Source organism: Acromyrmex echinatior, unplaced genomic scaffold (assembly GCF_024713525.1).
Source record: "Acromyrmex echinatior isolate Ae372 unplaced genomic scaffold, ASM2471352v2 Scaffold21, whole genome shotgun sequence".
In the NCBI taxonomy this organism is placed as follows: Eukaryota; Metazoa; Arthropoda; class Insecta; order Hymenoptera; family Formicidae; genus Acromyrmex; species Acromyrmex echinatior.
The window spans coordinates 128,285-146,694 of record NW_028259055.1 but is presented as its reverse complement, the minus strand read 5'-3'; the positions used below and the strand labels follow the sequence as shown (position 1 = coordinate 146,694).

At 39.9% G+C, this 18,410-nt stretch overlaps 2 protein-coding genes across 5 annotated transcripts in view; both read right to left on the bottom strand.

Moving 5' to 3' along the window:
- Positions 1-18,410, bottom strand: part of conu (Rho GTPase-activating protein conundrum) — a 77,478-nt gene that overhangs the window by 11,525 nt on the left and 47,543 nt on the right. The gene's annotated exons all lie outside the window — the stretch shown is intronic.
- Positions 10,532-11,842, bottom strand: LOC147906541 (uncharacterized). Of its 2 annotated transcripts, XM_087416381.1 has the most exons (3): positions 11,010-11,840; positions 10,817-10,936; positions 10,595-10,727 (listed from the first exon to the last, which is right to left on the bottom strand). In XM_087416381.1, exons 1-2 carry the CDS (start codon positions 11,448-11,450, stop codon positions 10,820-10,822), a joined length of 558 nt encoding a protein of 185 aa, XP_087272507.1. In that variant the 5' UTR covers positions 11,451-11,840; the 3' UTR covers positions 10,595-10,727; positions 10,817-10,819. The 2 variants fall into 2 exon arrangements, with proteins under 2 accessions (XP_087272506.1, XP_087272507.1); XM_087416380.1 differs by having other exon boundaries at positions 10,532-10,727; positions 10,817-11,842.

Here is an 18,410-nt window from a genome sequence, read left to right as displayed (position 1 = left end):
ATTTCTCGCAATAACTAATATATGTATGGCTAGATGAATTGCGTTGAAAGTCCGACAGCAATAGCGTGCGCGTGCGCAATCATATTTCTAAAATAAATTCATTAAAATAAGAAAATATATATGTTCAACATCTAACTTTGACCGTCAAGTGGCACTCCTCGTATTTGAGTGATGTATTCACATAAAACAGTCTTGAATCCAATTTTATTATTGTTATTTTTACCCTTTTCAAATCATATTCGATTGTTATAATCGGACTTTTTTTTCGCTGAAATAGAACAAATTGAATTTTATTGTTTTTCAACACATAAGAATATACCTACTCTCTACGTGTAAAGAAAGTACAAAGATTTCTAAATATTTCTAATAATTCAGGTTTGAAAAAAAAAAGATTCATTTAAAAATTATATATTAAAAATTTATTTATTATAATACGTTCTACCAAATCTTTCCATCGACTTATGAATTTATCTAAAAAAAGTCGAATCATAGCAATTAAATATGCGTTGGAAAAAATAAGAATAAAACTTTAATAAAAAATATTAGGAAACTAGGCAAATAAAAGTAGGCAAAAAAAAGGCGCGATATTTAATGCGCAAATTCAACATACAATTAATAAAAATTAAACCTAAATATATTTAGCTTACTTCAAGAAGTCAAATGTTTCGAGTTCTTATGTTGAGTCGAATGTTTCACATTTGGGGCTATCCTTAGCGATACAAATAGTTTAAAAATTGATTGAATCTCTTACACTCCTGCATAATAGGGAAGTCCCTGCTCAATCCTTCATGATTACATGCAGTGATGATTTCAAAAAGAAACCTATGAAGCTGATTGTTATAAAATGAAACAAAAATAAACAAAAATTAAAGTATAAATACTCATCTACAAGCAAGAGTGTAAAAAAATACATTAAAAATCAGAATAATTACAAACATCAGATAATGAATTAATTAAAAGATAAGATAAAGAATTAGAGTAGAATATGTATGTATATATGAAGCCATGGGGGAACCCGCGGGGTGAGGGGCCGGTGGAAAAACTGGGCGAGAGGGGTATTGTGCTGCGGGGGGGCAGCCAATGAGCGAACTGCTTTGTCCTTCCACCACCTCTCTTAGTTTTCCTCCCCGGCCCCCGTCACCACGGGCGCATGTGTGTGTGTGAGCTCGTGACGTCACGACGTGACGCGACGCGACGATGATCTCGCGAACTCGAGAGCAGACGAGCGACTGAGGGAGTTCGCGCGTTTTTCTTCCCGCGTGCGCTGTCACTCTCGCTCGCACCAACGCCCACGTTCGCTCACACTACTAACGCTCGTTCGCTCACTCTCGCTCGTTCAGCGTGAGTAACTATGTATATACATCGTATGATTCCACACCCATTTCCTTTTTCCTTTTACCACTTTTTCCCTTGAAGTTTGCGTCAGCGCGAGTTTCTTTTTTCTCCTTTATTTAAAGATATATATATATATATATATATATATATATATATATATATATATATATATATACGCGCGATTCAACAAAGGTTACAATTACATTTTAACAGTTATCGATATTTTGAGTAAATACGCATGGGCTTTACCACTCAAGAGCAAGAACAGAAGCGACGTAGCCGCAGCGTTATCTAAAATATTTCGCGAGGACGAACGATATCCACGAAACCTGCAGACAGATCAAGGAAAGGAATTTTACAACACTATCAAGGATAGACAGATCAAGGAAAGGAATTTTACAACACTATCGTGCAGAAAAAAATTGTGAAGAGATTCAGCATAAATCATTATTCGACGTATTCGATGATGAAAGCGTCGATAGTGGAACGATTCAACCGTACACTCAAGAATAACATGTGGAAAACATTAACGTTAAACGGCTCGTACAAATGGATCGACGAGCTACTGCGTCTATTGTCAGATTATAATCATCATAAACATCGAACTATTGGGATGCGGCCGATAAACGTAACATCCGTCATTGCAAAACGACTCTTGTCGACGGTATACAATCGTGTAAAAATTGCCGCTCCAACGAGATTCAAGATAGGCGATCCAGTACGTATTAGTAAATTCAAAACAATTTTTGAAAAGGGTTATACACCGAGATTTTCTACATCGTTAAAATACAACGTACGAATCCTGCAAAGTATCTACTAAAAGATTACCAAGGAAAGCCGATGGCTGATGGATTCTACGAACACGAATTTCAGCGAGTCTCTAATCCCGTTTATCTCGTGGAAAAAATACTACGCAAACGAAGAAATAAAGTGTACGTGAAATGGTTAGGAATGGACAGTTCACATAATTCTTGAATAGATAAAACGAATGTATCATAACTTTCTTTATTTATTACAATAAAAAACTACAGCACACATTACAGAGATATTTTATAATGTCCCCAAGGTAGAGTAGCGACGAATTCAGGTATGACGTATCGCTTATCATCATACGGACTAAAAGCGAGCTTCAATTCAGACACTGTGTAAACCTCGTGCAATGTCGATCGTATGCACGACTGATGTCTCGACTGTATCGTTACATCGTTCAAACATCGCGCATAATCGTCGAAAGTGATCGTTTTTGCGACTACGTTTTTCTTGATACCCTTTATTCTCTTCGTATTGCTCTTTCCGATCACTCTCAATGCGTACATCTTCGCTCTGAGTCCTATGAATTCCGTCATAATCGCACCATCATTTTCATCTTTCATCAAACCGGGTATTTCATTATTAACGCGTGGAACATATGCATTTCTCTCAGGATAATCACTCGTGTCGAATCTCGCGATATCCGCTTGATGTTCTCGTATACATTCTCACACTCCAGAAGATAAATCAAACTGTCTGTGTCCGTGTACATAATCTTACATTTATCGCGATACAATGGTATCATGTATTCATAGTGAAATTCATATAGACGCAACTTAGATATTTCGAGAATGCACATACCTACGTATATCGGTTTATTCAATTTTACCTCGAGTTTGCGCAATTCGACAGCAATTAGATTTTCAGAAAAAATACTTCTACTGTGAAAATTCGGTTTCGCTATCATCACTTCCGCACCATATCTCCCATCTCAACACGTTATAAGTCGAACGTCAACATGATCGCGTACGTTCTCCATCGTTTTTCCAAATATTATCCGCATTATTCATCAATTTAAAGATTCTTCTCAAATTCATTATTCGCGAGTATTCTAAATCTCATATTAAGTTCGATATATCCGCGAAGCCATGGAGATTGTGCGAATTGTAATATTCGATGAATTTTTTTTATGTGTAGTCCATGCTGAATACATTGTTGTAAATTGCGATAGTACACAACATAGCGCTCCTTATTGTAAAGAGTGATCAGCAGTTTATCATTCCGTTTTCCGGGAGGCCGTTCGCGAGTGGGGCAGAATGGAAGGTCTGCATGAGCGTCATGAACGCTTTGCGGATACGCAAGATCAACTTCTAGAATATAACCGACAACGGAGTCTGACGACACAGACATTACGTCAAAGCGATGTCGTCGACCCATTGAAATTCTCCGTACGGTAAGGATTCGGACATCGCCCAACCGTACAAATTATTCACATCGAAGTACATGAGGTACGTCGAGAATTCCGAAGGATCGTACGAAGATGCATTATACTTGTTATTAGCTTGCGCGTATCTATGTGAACATTGACTTAAACCACCACGTATACCACGTTCCACAAACATCACCATGTCGATGTCAGTGAGTAATTCGAATCGAATACCAGTGTATTTCAACGTCTCACATATCCCGGTAAAGTGTAATAATACTACTGTGGGCAAAAAGTACCGTAATTTCAAATTTAAATTTCCCGGGGTTTCCGATAGGGACAACCGAATTTATTTTGAAGTTGGCAATTCTGTCAGTGACAGCTGCGCCAAGGTACACGTCAAAATAGTCATTAGTGTTTGAGATAAGCGTCTGTTTGTAAGCACGTAAAAAGTGATTTGTCGTTTTTTGAAATGTCTGAAATTATGGAACAACGAAGTGCGATAAAATTTTGTGTCCGGAATGGAATTTCTGCAGCCGAAACGTTGAGAATGTGTCAGAAGGCGTACGGTGATGGCGCTTTGTCACAAGCAAGAGTTTTTGTATGGCACAGAATGTTTAAAGAGGGCCGAGAGAGCGTTCAAGACGAGCCACGTGCCGGACGGCCATCCACATCAACTGATGTGATTCACGTCCAAAAAATCCGAGATTTGGTGCTCGAAAATCGTCGATTGACTGTCCGAGACCTTACTGATCTTGTTGGCATATCGGAAGGATCAGTCAAAACCATTTTGAGCGACCATTTGGGCCTCCGAAAAGTGAAAGCGCGATTGGTGCCAAAATCGCTCAATTTTTTGGAAAAACAACGACGCGTTGATGTGTCTGAAACGATGCTTTCCGACTATCAAAACCGAATGAAAAACATCATAACTGGAGATGAGAGTTGGATTTACGCATACGATCCGGAAACTGCCGACCAATCAGCCGAATACCGTGTCAAAGGTGAGCCGAAACCAAAAAAATCGCGCCAAAACAAGTCGAAAATCAAGGTGATGCTGACAGTTTTCTTCGACTATCGTGGTGTGGTTCATTTTGAATATCTTCCGACCGGCCAAACTGTCAACAGCCAATACTATTTGGGTGTTATGCGTCGTTTGCGTGATGCCGTGCGCCGAAAAAGACCAGAATTGTGGGCCGACAACTCTTGGCTCCTTCACCACGATAATGCGCCGTCGCACACATCACTCGTAGTTCGTCCACCATTTCGCCAAAAACTCAACTCATATCATTTCACAACCACCGTATTCGCCTGACTTAGCACCATCTGACTTCTGGCTGTTCTCAAAACTCAAAAGGCCACTCCGTGGACACCGTTTCGAGACGATTGAAGAGATAAAAGAAAAAACGACGAGTGAGCTGCGGGCCATACCTACAGACGACTATGCGGCATGTTTCGAAAATTGGAAAAAGCGTTGGCACAGTTGCATTGCAACCGGGGGGGACTACTTTGAGGGGGATGATACGAATGTGGATGAATAAATAAAGAATTTTTGAAAAACAAACAAATTATCGATACTTTTTGCCCACAGTAGTACGTCGGATTCAATCCGTAACTCTCAATACACGTATCACGAAAATTTTCGAAAACATCTGCTAATAAAAGCACATCTGTCTTGAGATACAAATCACTGTAATCGCCGAGAGTCTCTATGCAAAAACGTTGCCAAACGTTTGTCGCGTATTGATAATCGTCATCGGAAGCGGTCTCGTCGGTCAACGAACTGTAAAACAACTCACGCGATGGTAAACTAGTCTCGTCTAACTTATCAACGCTGTCGATATACTCGTACGGAAACACTCCTTTCCGCGTAAGCAAATCGAAATCCTCAGCGTCAAGCATTGGAAAATTCCGATCGTATGATTTTCAATTTACTCTTGTCGAGATATGATACTAATTTTTCGAGACTAGTATTGAGAAATTTGAACGAACCTACAAAACATACTTTCACACAGTCCATTCCCCACTTAAAGTTTACTGATCCTTGACATGTTTCGTAAACGATATTAAGGTGTAGTAACAAGATATTATTTTTGCATGAAATTGAAGGATTTATTTAGTATGAGGTCTGTTCAAAAAGTATCGCGAATTTTGAATTTCCGTGGGTTACGTATATTCGATTTTCGATTTTTTTGTGGCGTTATGTTGGTATTCATGTCTCTCACTTATGCCGACAAGTTCGACCATTTTGAATGTTCAGTTAATTTTTGACAGCTGCTTTGCTTGCACGTGTTTTGGCTCGTCTTCGATTTTTGTCTATTCCAAAAAATGGATCAAAGAATCTGTATCAAATTTTGTGTGAAAAACAAAATTAAGTGCGCGGACGCATTCCGAATGTTGACTGTGGCATATGGTGAAGCTACCTTGGACCGAAGCAACGTTTATCGGTGGTACATAATGTTCTCAGAGGGCCGAGAAGATGTGAACGACGAAGAGCGTGTCGGATGCCCGAGCACATCAACAACAGACGAAAACATTGATGAAGTGAAGAAAATAGTATTGGCCAATCGTCGAATCACCGTTAGAGAAGTTGCTGAGGACCTAAACATATCGATTGGCTCATTGCCATTCGATTTGTACCAATGATTTGGGCATGAGGCGGGTCGCCGCGAAATTCATACCAAAATTGCTCAATTTCGATCAAAAACAGCATCGCATTAACATTGCTAAGGAGCTGTTGGACTCTGTCCGCGACGACCCAAATGTGCTCCAGAGGGTCATAACTGGTGAGGAATCATGGGTTTATGGTTATGACGTGGAAACCAAAGCTCAATCATCCCAATGGAAGCTGCCGCATGAGCCAAGACCGAAAAAAGCGCGCCAAGTTCGGTCGAATGTGAAGGTTTTGCTTACAGTTTTCTTCGATTGCAAGGGCGTGGTGCATCATGAGTTCTTGCCACAGGGTAGAACGGTCAATAAGGAATATTACCTGCAAATTATGCGCAATTTGCGCGAAGCAATCCGCCAGAAACGCCCGGATTTGTGGAAGAATAAAAATTGCTTTTGCACCATGATAACGCCCCTGCTCACACATCGTTGCTTCTGCGCGAATTTTTGGCCAAAAACAACACACTAATGATGCCGCAGCCACCGTATTCCCCAGATCTGGCCCCCTGTGACTTTTTCTTGTTCCCGAAACTGAAGAGGCCCATGAAAGGACGATGCTACGCTACGATTGAGGAGATAAAGACGGCATCGGAGGAGGAGCTGAACAAGATCACAAAAAATGATTTTTTGAAGTGCTTCGAGGATTGGAAAAAACGTTGGCACAAGTGTATAATATCTGATGGGGATTACTTTGAAGGGGACAAAATAGATATTCAAATGAATAAATAAATAATTTTTGAAAAAACACAAAATTCGCGATAGTTTTTGAACAGATCTCGTATAGTTAGAATAATCCGATTTAGGTCAAATATGCACCGTTTTATTCGATAACTTGTTGCCATTTTGAAGATTCCATTATGCCTCTCTCATAGAAACCCTCGTCCCTATTGACAAAAAACTGGGACAGTCGATTTTCACAAGCTTCTCTTGAGGCGAATTTTTCATCAGCAAAATCATTCGCCATAGATAGGAACAGGTGATAATCACTTGGAGCCAGGTCCAGACTATAAGGTGGATGCATAAGAACCTCCCAACCAAGCTCCCGGAGTTTCTGGCGAGTCACTATCGATGTGTGTGACCTTGCGTTGCCTTGATGGAACACAATTCCTCTCCTATTGGCCAACGCTGGCCGCTTTTGGGCGATTGCTTCCTTCAGACGTTCAATTGTTGACAGTACAGGTCCGAATTAAGAGTTTGGCCGTAGGAGAGCAGCTCATAGTAGATGATTCCTTGCCAATCCCACCAAACACACAGCAAAACCTTCCTGACCGTCAATCCTGGCTTGACCACCGTTTGCGCCGGCTCATCGCGATTCGACCTCGACTCGTTTTCGTTTGACGTTGTCATAAGTGACCCATTTTTCATCACCAGTCATCATCCACTACAGAAATGGATTGATTTTGTTGCGATTCAGCAGTGATTCGCAGATGGAAATTCGGTCCATGAGGTTTTTTTGCATTAACTCATGTTGCACCCATACATCGAGCTTCTTTTTGTATCCAGCCTTATTCAAGTGATTCCAAACGGTTTTTTGTGCAATGTTTAGCTCCTGGGCAATCGAAATAGTGCTTACATGACGGTCGGACTCGATGATTTCCATTATTTTATCGACATTTTCGACAATTGGCCTTCCAGAGCGTGATGCATCTTTGACATCAAAATTACCGGAACGGAGATAATTTCTCGCTCGTATAAAAATAATGTAGACATATGTAAAGTAACAAGTCATACGCGTTACACAACTTTTTTATTGCTCTATAATATATATACATATATATAAGGTGTAGTAAAAAGAAATCCATTATTTTTCCAATAGATGGCTTTAGTAATCTGTATCTCGCGTTGTATAAGTTCGATCGGGTTACGCTAGATGGCGTTAGAAAGATAAGATTTCGTACTAAAAAAACTTCTGAGACAGTTTTGTGATTGCTTGACTCTGTATTGTTTGAGCGCGCGTTAAAGATGAACACCAGCAAAGAGAAAATACGTCATATTTTACAGTTTTTCTTCGATAAAGGCGAAAACGCAAGCCAGGCGGCTGAAAATGTGAATAGTGTTTATGGTCCTGATACTGTAACAGCCAATCACGCGCAATTTTGGTTTCGTCGATTCCCTTCCAGTAATTTTGATATCAAAGATACCACCATACTCTGGAAGACCAATTGTCGAAAATGTCGATAAAATAATGAAAATCGTCGAGTCCGACCGTCATGTAAGCACTGTTTCGATTGTCCAGGAGCTAAACATTGCACAAAAAACCGTTTGGAACCACTTGAATAAGACTGGATACAAAAAGAAGCTTGATGTATGGGTGCCACATGAGTTAACGCAAAAAAACTCATGGACCGAATTTCCATCTGCGAATCGCTGCTGAATCACAACAAAATCAACCCATTTCTGAAGCAGATAGTGACTGGTGATGAAAAGAGGGTTACTTATGACAACGTCAAGCGAAAACGGTCGTGGTCGAATCGCGGTGAGCCGGCGCAAACGGTGGCCAAGCCAGAATTGACGGTCAGGAAGGTTTTGCTGTGTGTTTGGTGGGATTGGCATCTACTATGAGCTGCTCTCCTACGGCTAAATTCTTAATTCGGATCTGTACTGTCAACAATTGGACCGTCTGAAGGAAGCAATCGCCCAGAAGCGGCCAGCGTTGGCCAATAGGAGAGGAATTGTGTTCCATCAAGACAACGCAAGGCCACACACATCAATAGTGACTCGCCAGAAGCTCCGGGAGCTTGGTTGAGAAATTCTTATGCATCCACCTTATAGTCCGGACCTGGCTCCAAGTGATTACTACCTATTCCTGTCTATGGCGAATGATTTTGCTGGTGAAAAATTCGCCTCAAGAGAAGCTTGTGAAAATCGACTGTCCCAGTTTTTTGCCAATAGGGACGAGGGTTTCTATGAGAGAGGCACAATGGAATTATTTTCAAAATGGCAACAAGTTTTCGAACAAAACGGTACACATTTGACTTAAATCGGATCATAACTATACTAAATAAAGCCTTCATGCAAAAATAATGGATATCTTATTACTACACCTTATATACAAGCTGTCCCATTTTAATTGCCCACCCCAAATATTTCGAAAACTATACATCCTAGAAGAAAAAGTTTTAGACAAAAGTTGTAGGGTTTCGAGGGGGGCATCCAACAGTGACCTTGACCATGACCGTTACCATGGCCGTCAAGGTCATTTCAAGGTCAAGTCAAAATTTTCAAATGGAACGCCCCTTTTTTCACACCGCAATTGGAAATAGGAAGAAATTTTACGTCCGAATATGACCTTGACCGTGACCTCAATGTCAAGATCATGTCAAGATGAAATCCAAACATCTTGAAAACTATGTGCTCTTGCAAAAATGTTCGACACCAAAGTTGTGTGGTTCGGCGGGGGTTACTTAATGACCATGATCATGACCTTCAAGGTCATTTCAAGGAATTAGAAAGAGGAGGAAATTTTACGGGTCTGAATTTTGTGTGATCATAAAAGCAAACTCCCAATGAAGAAAACTAGTTATAAAGGACCATTTTATGAAAATTAACCTTTACTCCCGTAGCCCTTTGTTTCGGCATCTTAAATCTGTGAACCATGGTCTTTTAGATCCTGTGCCTTTTTTAAACGGTAAAAATGCTTTGAAAAATCTGCAGAAATTCATGAAGGTTCTTAAAACCCTCAACTACAAATCCCAATAATTAAATATTTCGGGAAAAATAATTTTTTTATACATTTCTTACTTGAAGAAAGTGGAAAAACCTATGGAAAAATCACTTGCTCTTGCACTTGCGGCAGGGTCTTGTAGACCCTGGGTTACAGGTTAAGGGTTAAAGATTTACATTAGTGTTAACCGACGTGTACGGCGTGAAGGTCCGAATGGATTTCACACGTCATTGGCCCTGAAAAGGGCCGATATTAGTCAGCAGTTGTTGGACCATGTAAATAACTGAATGCCAACAAAGACCAGATGTAATTAAGCATCCAGCCAACAAAGGGAAGATGTAATGGAGCATCCAGCCAACAAAGGCAAAATGTAATGAATAATTCAGCCAATAAAGGCAAGATGTAATGGAGAATCTGGATAATTTACACAATATCCAGCCATCAAAGGCAAAATAAAGTGTACAACCCAACCAATAAAGGTAAGATCTAATAGTGAAATTGAATAAGTTAGGAAATGCCCAAACAACATGGCAAAATGTATCAATCAAGTTCAGGGATCTATTTTAAATGTTCAAATGCCTCTCCATTCACTTCCATGCATTTGTTAATTCTTCTTTGGAAGGAATTTCTTACATTTTGAAGAAAAGTTGGAGGAATATCTTGGCATGTCCTTCGAATTCTGTCCTTCATATCTTCCATTGTTATGGGTTCCGTTTTATAGACTTTCTCTTTGAGATATCCCCAAAGAAAGAAATCCAAAGGAGTTAAGTCTGGTGATCGTGGTGGCCAAATTTGCGTAGTACTTCCCAGACCAATCCATCTGTTTAGGAATCGCTCATTTAAGTAATTTTTTACTTGTCGAGATCGATGTGCCGGGATCCCATCTTGCTGGAACCACATTATTTCCTGAATATTATGAAGTACATTTCTTAAAAGATTTGGTAACTCAGTTCGAACAAAATCTAAATAGTTATTACCATTTAAATTTTCTTCAAAGAAATATGGTCCCACAATGTAATCATCCACAATGCCAGCCCAGACATTAAGCAACCATTGACGTTGGAACTCCTTATGTCTTTTCCAGTGTGGATTAACATCTGCATAATAATGCATATTATGCCTATTAACGTCACCTCTATTGGTGAAGGTGGTTTCATCGCTGAACAGTACCTTTGCAACGAATGCTGGATCTGCTTCCTGGCCTTGCACCCAGTTGCAGAAAGCTAAACGTCGAGGATAATCAGTCTCTTCTAATTTTTGAAGCATGTGAATGTGATAGGGATGGAATTTTTGAGCCTTCAGGATTCGATTGGCCGTTGATTTTGGGATACCATGCCTTTTTTCTATTTCTCTTGTTGACATATGAGGATCCACAATAGCAGCTGCCACAACAGCTACAGATTTTTCTTCACTAGCACCTGATTTTCGTCGCTCTCTTTTTAGACTTCCGTTCTCAGCTCTGGTGCAAAGCCTTTTTATAGTCTTCCTATCAGGATGACGCCTGTTCGGATATTTTTCAGCATAAAAGCGCGCTGCTAGTGAATAATTGTGCTCAGCTCGATCAACTTGGCGAATCATATCAACAATTTCATTAGGTGGATAATTGCCCATGATTACGGTTTTAGAAAAAAAAGACAGAAAAAAATCTAAAATAACCGTTAAACTACTACAAACAACAGAAATCCAAAGATCTTGTTATTGCTCGAGACAACATCAAAATTTCTTACGTTATGAAATAAACATTGAGTGTAACTAGATTAAATGACAATCTGCCTTCCGCATGAAAATTAAGAATCTTCCAGTTATTCAAGTGAATAAAAGAAACTAAAACGAAACATGGGTTACATAAATAGAAATTGACAACTTTTCAGGTACTACTAAAACAAATGACAATCTGTCTTCCGCATGAAAAATAAGAATCTTTCAGTTATTCAAGTGAACAAAGGAAACTGGCTGGATGCTTAATTACATCTGGCCTTTGTTGGCATTCACAGTTATTTACATGGTCCAACAACTGCTGACTAATATCGGCCCTTTTCAGGGCCAATGACGTGTGAAATCCATTCGGACCTTCACGCCGTACACGTCGGTTAACACTAATGTAAATCTTTAACCCTTAACCTGTAACCCAGGGTCTACAAGACCCTGCCGCAAGTGCAAGAGCAAGTGATTTTTCCATAGGTTTTTCCACTTTCTTCAAGTAAGAAATGTATAAAAAAATTATTTTTCCCGAAATATTTAATTGGGATTTGTAGTTGAGGGTTTTAAGAAGCTTCATGAATTTCTGCAGATTTTTCAAAGCATTTTTACCGTTTAAAAAAGGCACAGGATCTAAAAGACCATGGTTCACAGATTTAAGATGCCGAAACAAAGGGCTATGGAGTAAGGGTTAATTTTCATAAAATGGTCCTTTATAACTAGTTTTCTTCATTGGGAGTTTGCTTTTATGATCACACAAAATTCAGACCCGTAAAATTTCCTCCTCTTTCTAATTCCTTGAAATGACCTTGAAGGTCATGATCATGGTCATTAAGTAACCCCCGCCGAACCTCACAATTTTGGTGTCGAACATTTTTGCAAGAGCACATAGTTTTCAAGATGTTTGGATTTCATCTTGACATGATCTTGACATTGAGGTCACGGTCAAGGTTATATTCGGACGTAAAATTTCTTCCTATTTCCAATTGCGGTGTGAAAAAAGGGGCGTTCCATTTGAAAATTTTGACTTGACCTTGAAATGACCTTGACGACCATGGTAACGGTCATGGTCAAAGTCACTGTTGGATGCCCCCCTCGAAACCCTACAACTTTTGTCTAAAACTTTTTCTTCTAGGATGTGTAGTTTTCGAAATATTTGGGGTGGGCAATTAAAATGGGACACCCTGTATATATACTACTGTGGGCAAAAAGTATCGATAATTTGTTTGTTTTTCAAAAATTCTTTATTTATTCATCCACATTCGTATCATCCCTCTCAAAGTAGTCCCCCCCGGTTGCAATGCAACTGTGCCAACGCTTTTTCCAATTTTCGAAACATGCCGCATAGTCGTCTGTAGGTATGGCCCGCAGCTCACTCGTCGTTTTTTCTTTTATCTCTTCAATCGTCTCGAAACGGTGTCCACGGAGTGGCCTTTTGAGTTTTGAGAACAGCCAGAAGTCAGATGGTGCTAAGTCAGGCGAATACGGTGGTTGTGGAATGATATGAGTTGAGTTTTTGGCGAAATGGTGGACGAACTACGAGTGATGTGTGCGACGGCGCATTATCGTGGTGAAGGAGCCAAGAGTTGTCGGCCCACAATTCTGGTCTTTTTCGGCGCACGGCATCACGCAAACGACGCATAACACCCAAATAGTATTGGCTGTTGACAGTTTGGCCGGTCGGAAGATATTCAAAATGAACCACACCACGATAGTCGAAGAAAACTGTCAGCATCACCTTGATTTTCGACTTGTTTTGGCGCGATTTTTTTGGTTTCGGCTCACCTTTGACACGGTATTCGGCTGATTGGTCGGCAGTTTCCGGATCGTATGCGTAAATCCAACTCTCATCTCCAGTTATGATGTTTTTCATTCGGTTTTGATAGTCGGAAAGCATCGTTTCAGACACATCAACGCGTCGTTGTTTTTCCAAAAAATTGAGTGATTTTGGCACCAATCGCGCTTTCACTTTTCAGAGGCCCAAATGGTCGCTCAAAATGGTTTTGACTGATCCTTCCGATATGCCAACAAGATCAGTAAGGTCTCGGACAGTCAATCGACGATTTTCGAGCACCAAATCTCGGATTTTTTGGACGTGAATCACATCAGTTGATGTGGATGGCCGTCCGGCACGTGGCTCGTCTTGAACGCTCTCTCGGCCCTCTTTAAACATTCTGTGCCATACAAAAACTCTTGCTTGTGACAAAGCGCCATCACCGTACGCCTTCTGACACATTCTCAACGTTTCGGCTGCAGAAATTCCATTCCGGACACAAAATTTTATCGCACTTCGTTGTTCCATAATTTCAGACATTTCAAAAAACGACAAATCACTTTTTACGTGCTTACAAACAGACGCTTATCTCAAACACTAATGACTATTTTGACGTGTACCTTGGCGCAGCTGTCACTGACAGAATTGCCAACTTCAAAATAAATTCGGTTGTCCCTATCGGAAACCCCGGGAAATTTAAATTTGAAATTATCGATACTTTTTGCCCACAGTAGTATATATATATATATATATATATATATATATACATATATATATACACAAAAAACAATTAGTATACCTACCTATCACACAAATACTTCTGCTTTGTATTCTTACTCAATTGCGAACCTATTAATCATAACAGATTTTTAATCCATGTGAAATGACCGATAACGTTTTCGTTGTCGCGTCTTGACTCTTGCAGGTACAACAGATTTACATGTTTCTCTTTCTTCTCTTTGGTAAGACGAAGAGGAACGATTATATTACCATCGTCTTTTTTCCCACCCCTCGCTCGCTAAATACGTTGATAGATACGAGGTCTGTTCAAAAACTATCGCGAATTTTGTTTTTTCAAAAATTATTTATTTATTCATGAATATCTATTTTGTCCCCTTCAAAGTAATCCCCATCAGATATTATACACTTGTGCCAACGTTTTTTCCAATCCTCGAAGCACTTCAAAAAATCATTTTTTGTGATCTTGTTCAGCTCCTCCTTCGATGTCGTCTTTATCTCCTCAATCGTAGCGTAGCGTCGTCCTTTCATGGGCCTCTTCAGTTTCGGGAACAAGAAAAAGTCACAGGGGGCCAGATCTGGGGAATACGGTGGCTGCAGCATCATTAGTGTGTTGTTTTTGGCCAAAAATTCGCGCACAAGCAACGATGTGTGAGCAGGGGCGTTATCATGATGCAAAAGCCAATTTTTGTTCTTCCACAAATCCGGGCGTTTTTGGCGGATTACTTCGCGCAAATTGCGCATAATTTGTAGGTAATATTCCTTATTGACCGTTCTACCCTGTGGCAAGAACTCATGATGCACCACGCCCTTGCAATCGAAGAAAACTGTAAGCAAACTCTTCACATTCGACCGAACTTGGCGCGCTTTTTTCGGTCTTAGCTCGTGCGGCAGCTTCCATTGGGATGATTGAGCTTTGGTTTCCACGTCATAACCATAAACCCATAATTCGTCACCAGTTATGACCCTCTGGAGCACATTTAGGTCGTCGCGGACAGAGTCCAACAGCTCCTTAGCAATGTTAATGCGATGCTGTTTTTGGTCGAAATTGAACAATTTTGGTACGAATTTCGCGGCGACCCGCTCTCATGCCCAAATCATTGGTAAAAATCGAATGGCATGAGCCAATCGATATGTTTAGGTCCTCAGCAACTTCTCTAACGGTGATTCGACGATTGGCCAATACTATTTTCTTCACTTCATCAATATTTTCGTCTGTTGTTGACGTGCTCGGGCGTCCGACACGCTCTTCGTCGTTCACATCTTCTCGGCCCTCTGAGAACATTTTGTACCACCGATAAACGTTGCTTCGGTCCAAGGTAGCTTCACCATATGCCACAGTCAACATTCGGAATGCGTCCGCGCATTTAATTTTGTTTTTCACACAAAATTTGATACAGATTCTTTGATCCATTTTTTGAAATAGGCAAAAATCGAAGACGAGCCAAAACACGTGCAAGCAAAGCAGCTGTCAAAAATTAACTGAACATTCAAAATGGCCGAACTTGTCATAAGTGAGAGACATGAGTATCAACATAAACGCCACAAAAAAATCGAAAATCGAATATACGTAACCCGCGGAAATTCAAAATTCGCGATACTTTTTGAACAGACCTCGTATGTGTGTGTGTGAAGATACAACATTCTTTGAATGGATAGGATGTTCATGTTTTAATATGTATATTCTTTGTAAAAGATGGAGTTATGATTTTTGATGTTTCCGACGAAGGAACGATATATAAATGCATACGGGGTAAAGTTCTTCTCACAGTGATTTTTGAATGCTTAATATGTCAAGCGATAGCGATAACAGTCCGAACGAAAGTACGGACAGCGATCCGTTAAGCGTGTTTTCAGATACAGATAGCGATGTGTATTGTTACGAGCGTATGGTATCGAGTCCTACGTTGGTTACATCTTGTATAAAGGAGAAGAGGTGTTGGAATTTAGCTACACATCATTTACGGAGAGAGATTAAAAATCACTGTTCGCGAGAGATTTTATGGATGAAAAGCGCGATAGTTCTTGTTGACGATCGCGCGAAAAGGTATGAGAACGCAGCTATGAAAGGTGTGCGAAAAATCGATGATATAGGAAGGATGTATGAAAAAATTAAATTCGACATACCTATAGATAGTTGCGGTAAAACGCTCTGGTTCACGTGCGTGTAAGCAAGGATAGTGATTTTTTTAATATATAGAGAAAGAGATGGATGAGAAGGTGGAGGATCTTTTTCATCAATGTGCGACGAGCATCGATACGGCGGACATGTATCGAGTATGGGAGCAAAAATGCGACAAGTGTCTCGATTTCTTGCGGGAGACGTGTCGAAACAGTAAACGTCGACGAACATCTACCGGAATTGTAAACGCATCGATCGCTCGACTAGCACGATTGGAAGGTTTGAGAAATGTTTTACGACAACGTTTTGAACATGTGGGCTCTGGCTATGTCGAATCGCAAAAGAGGGGATTTTCGTAGTTGGAGATCGAAACAGCTTTTAACGATCGCGTATTGAGTGGTGTTGAATTCAAATTACATCGAACCTCGACAGTTTCTCGATGATGCGAGAGATATCGTTCTCGATCGGATACACAATAATCTTCAGAGACATATTTGTTTGAAAGTGAATACAATATTCAACGATGAGTTCGTCGCGGATGCTAAGAGATCTGTTAAGAGTATTACTACGAAAAATTACGAGCTTTTTGACACATCCGATCTGCGAGAGTGGTACGATAAACACGTGATAGATGATACTTCAGCAGCACTGGAGGAATTTCAGGAACGTGATAGTGGATGGGCGCTATCACGTATATTGAATCTGATTGTAAATGTTAACAAATATAATCCTATGCATGCGGGATGTTGGATGGAGCTGCCGCGAGAAATTATGCTGAAGAAAGCGATAATCAATGTGCGTTCGATGGACAATGCATTGTCTTTCGCTTGATCGGTGATCGCCGCTCTGTATCTAAAAGTGTGAATAGGAAATCATCGTATCCGGATTATACTACTGTGTTGAATCTTGAGGATATTGAGTTTTCCGTTACTTTAAAACAAATTACGAAATTTGAACTTTTGAACGATATACGAATATATATGCACACAGGACATGAATAATGGATTTCTTTCCGTTACATGTGTAAATTTTTCTTTTAATTTTAATAAAATGCATACTATAATAAGCACATACATCGAGTGTGTGTGTGTGTGTGTGTGTGTGTATGTGTGTGTGTGTGTGTGTGTGTATATATATATATATAAAGAAACACGTATTACTTGCTTTGAAATCCCATCCACTGATTAAATGGTTTTAATACATTCTGTAACGCGCAACATTTACTGTGTCTTCCACATCGAAATGATAGTATTGGTAGCATCTAAATTTTCAAGCGATTTAATCTCGTAATGCACATCGATCGTTTCGACATCGATCAATAATTCGTCGTCATTGTTCAGAATGTCCACTAATCACCCTTGTTTTTCGAGTCCCTTCACATAAATGATTGCCTCACTTTCTCCACTGACAGCTTCAGTGATCAGACGCTGCGCCATACGATATGGTACCATCCCGTCGTTCCACCGCAATCCGTGATGATGTGTCATCAATCATGAGGCGTGCGACTGCTCAGCTTTCGTCAGGAAACGCCATGGCATCAGGCATGTAAAGATGTAATGTATCAACTCGCTTCCATTCTTCAAAACTGCTACCTCCTTCACAACGAATCGCTCACTCACGACAATCCTTAACAAAAAAACATACAAATAATACACATATTTGTAAAAATAAACAAGAGATAAGAACTATATTACAAGAGATAATAACTACCTTGCAAATCAACGATGTTGACACCATAACGTTGAACATCAAGATATGTCACCACAACGATTAAACCAAACCAATGAGATAATCGTGCGATGCGTCTCTCTTTTATCATGTCCTGCAGAGAATGTGTGTGCTCTCTCGGTGTGAAGGAACAATCGCACGTAAAAGTGAGATAACTATATAATATATGATAAAATAGGATATGCGTAAGTAAATATAATATGTGATAAAAATATAACGTGTGAATATCATATGCAGAACGTCTTTTCCTCTCTCCTATATTTTTTTACTAAACTTTTTCTTTTCCTTCGTTAATGATAGATCTTTCCTCATATCGTCAGCTACACAATCCAAAAGCCGATTCACCATTTGCTGCTTACGATCTCTGGGGGAAAATATCAAAAAAAAATTGTGAAAAATTGTGTTCTCAATTTTGCATATTTCCACCATTGACGTTTTTCCTTATTTTTAATATCGTGAATATCATACACATCTATGCGAATTAACTAATGTCCAGTCTGTCCTTCCGAAG

What these genes read in the sequence shown, in the direction of transcription:
- LOC147906541 (XM_087416380.1), bottom strand. Translation starts at nt 11,450, where the DNA reads ATGGGCAATTATCCACCTAATGAAATTGTTGATATGATTCGCCAAGTT. An exon ending in CTTTGAAGAAAATTTAAATG is followed by an intron (nt 10,728 to 10,816) that starts GTAATAACTATT and finishes ATGTGGTTCCAG; the next exon opens with CAAGATGGGATCCCGGCACA.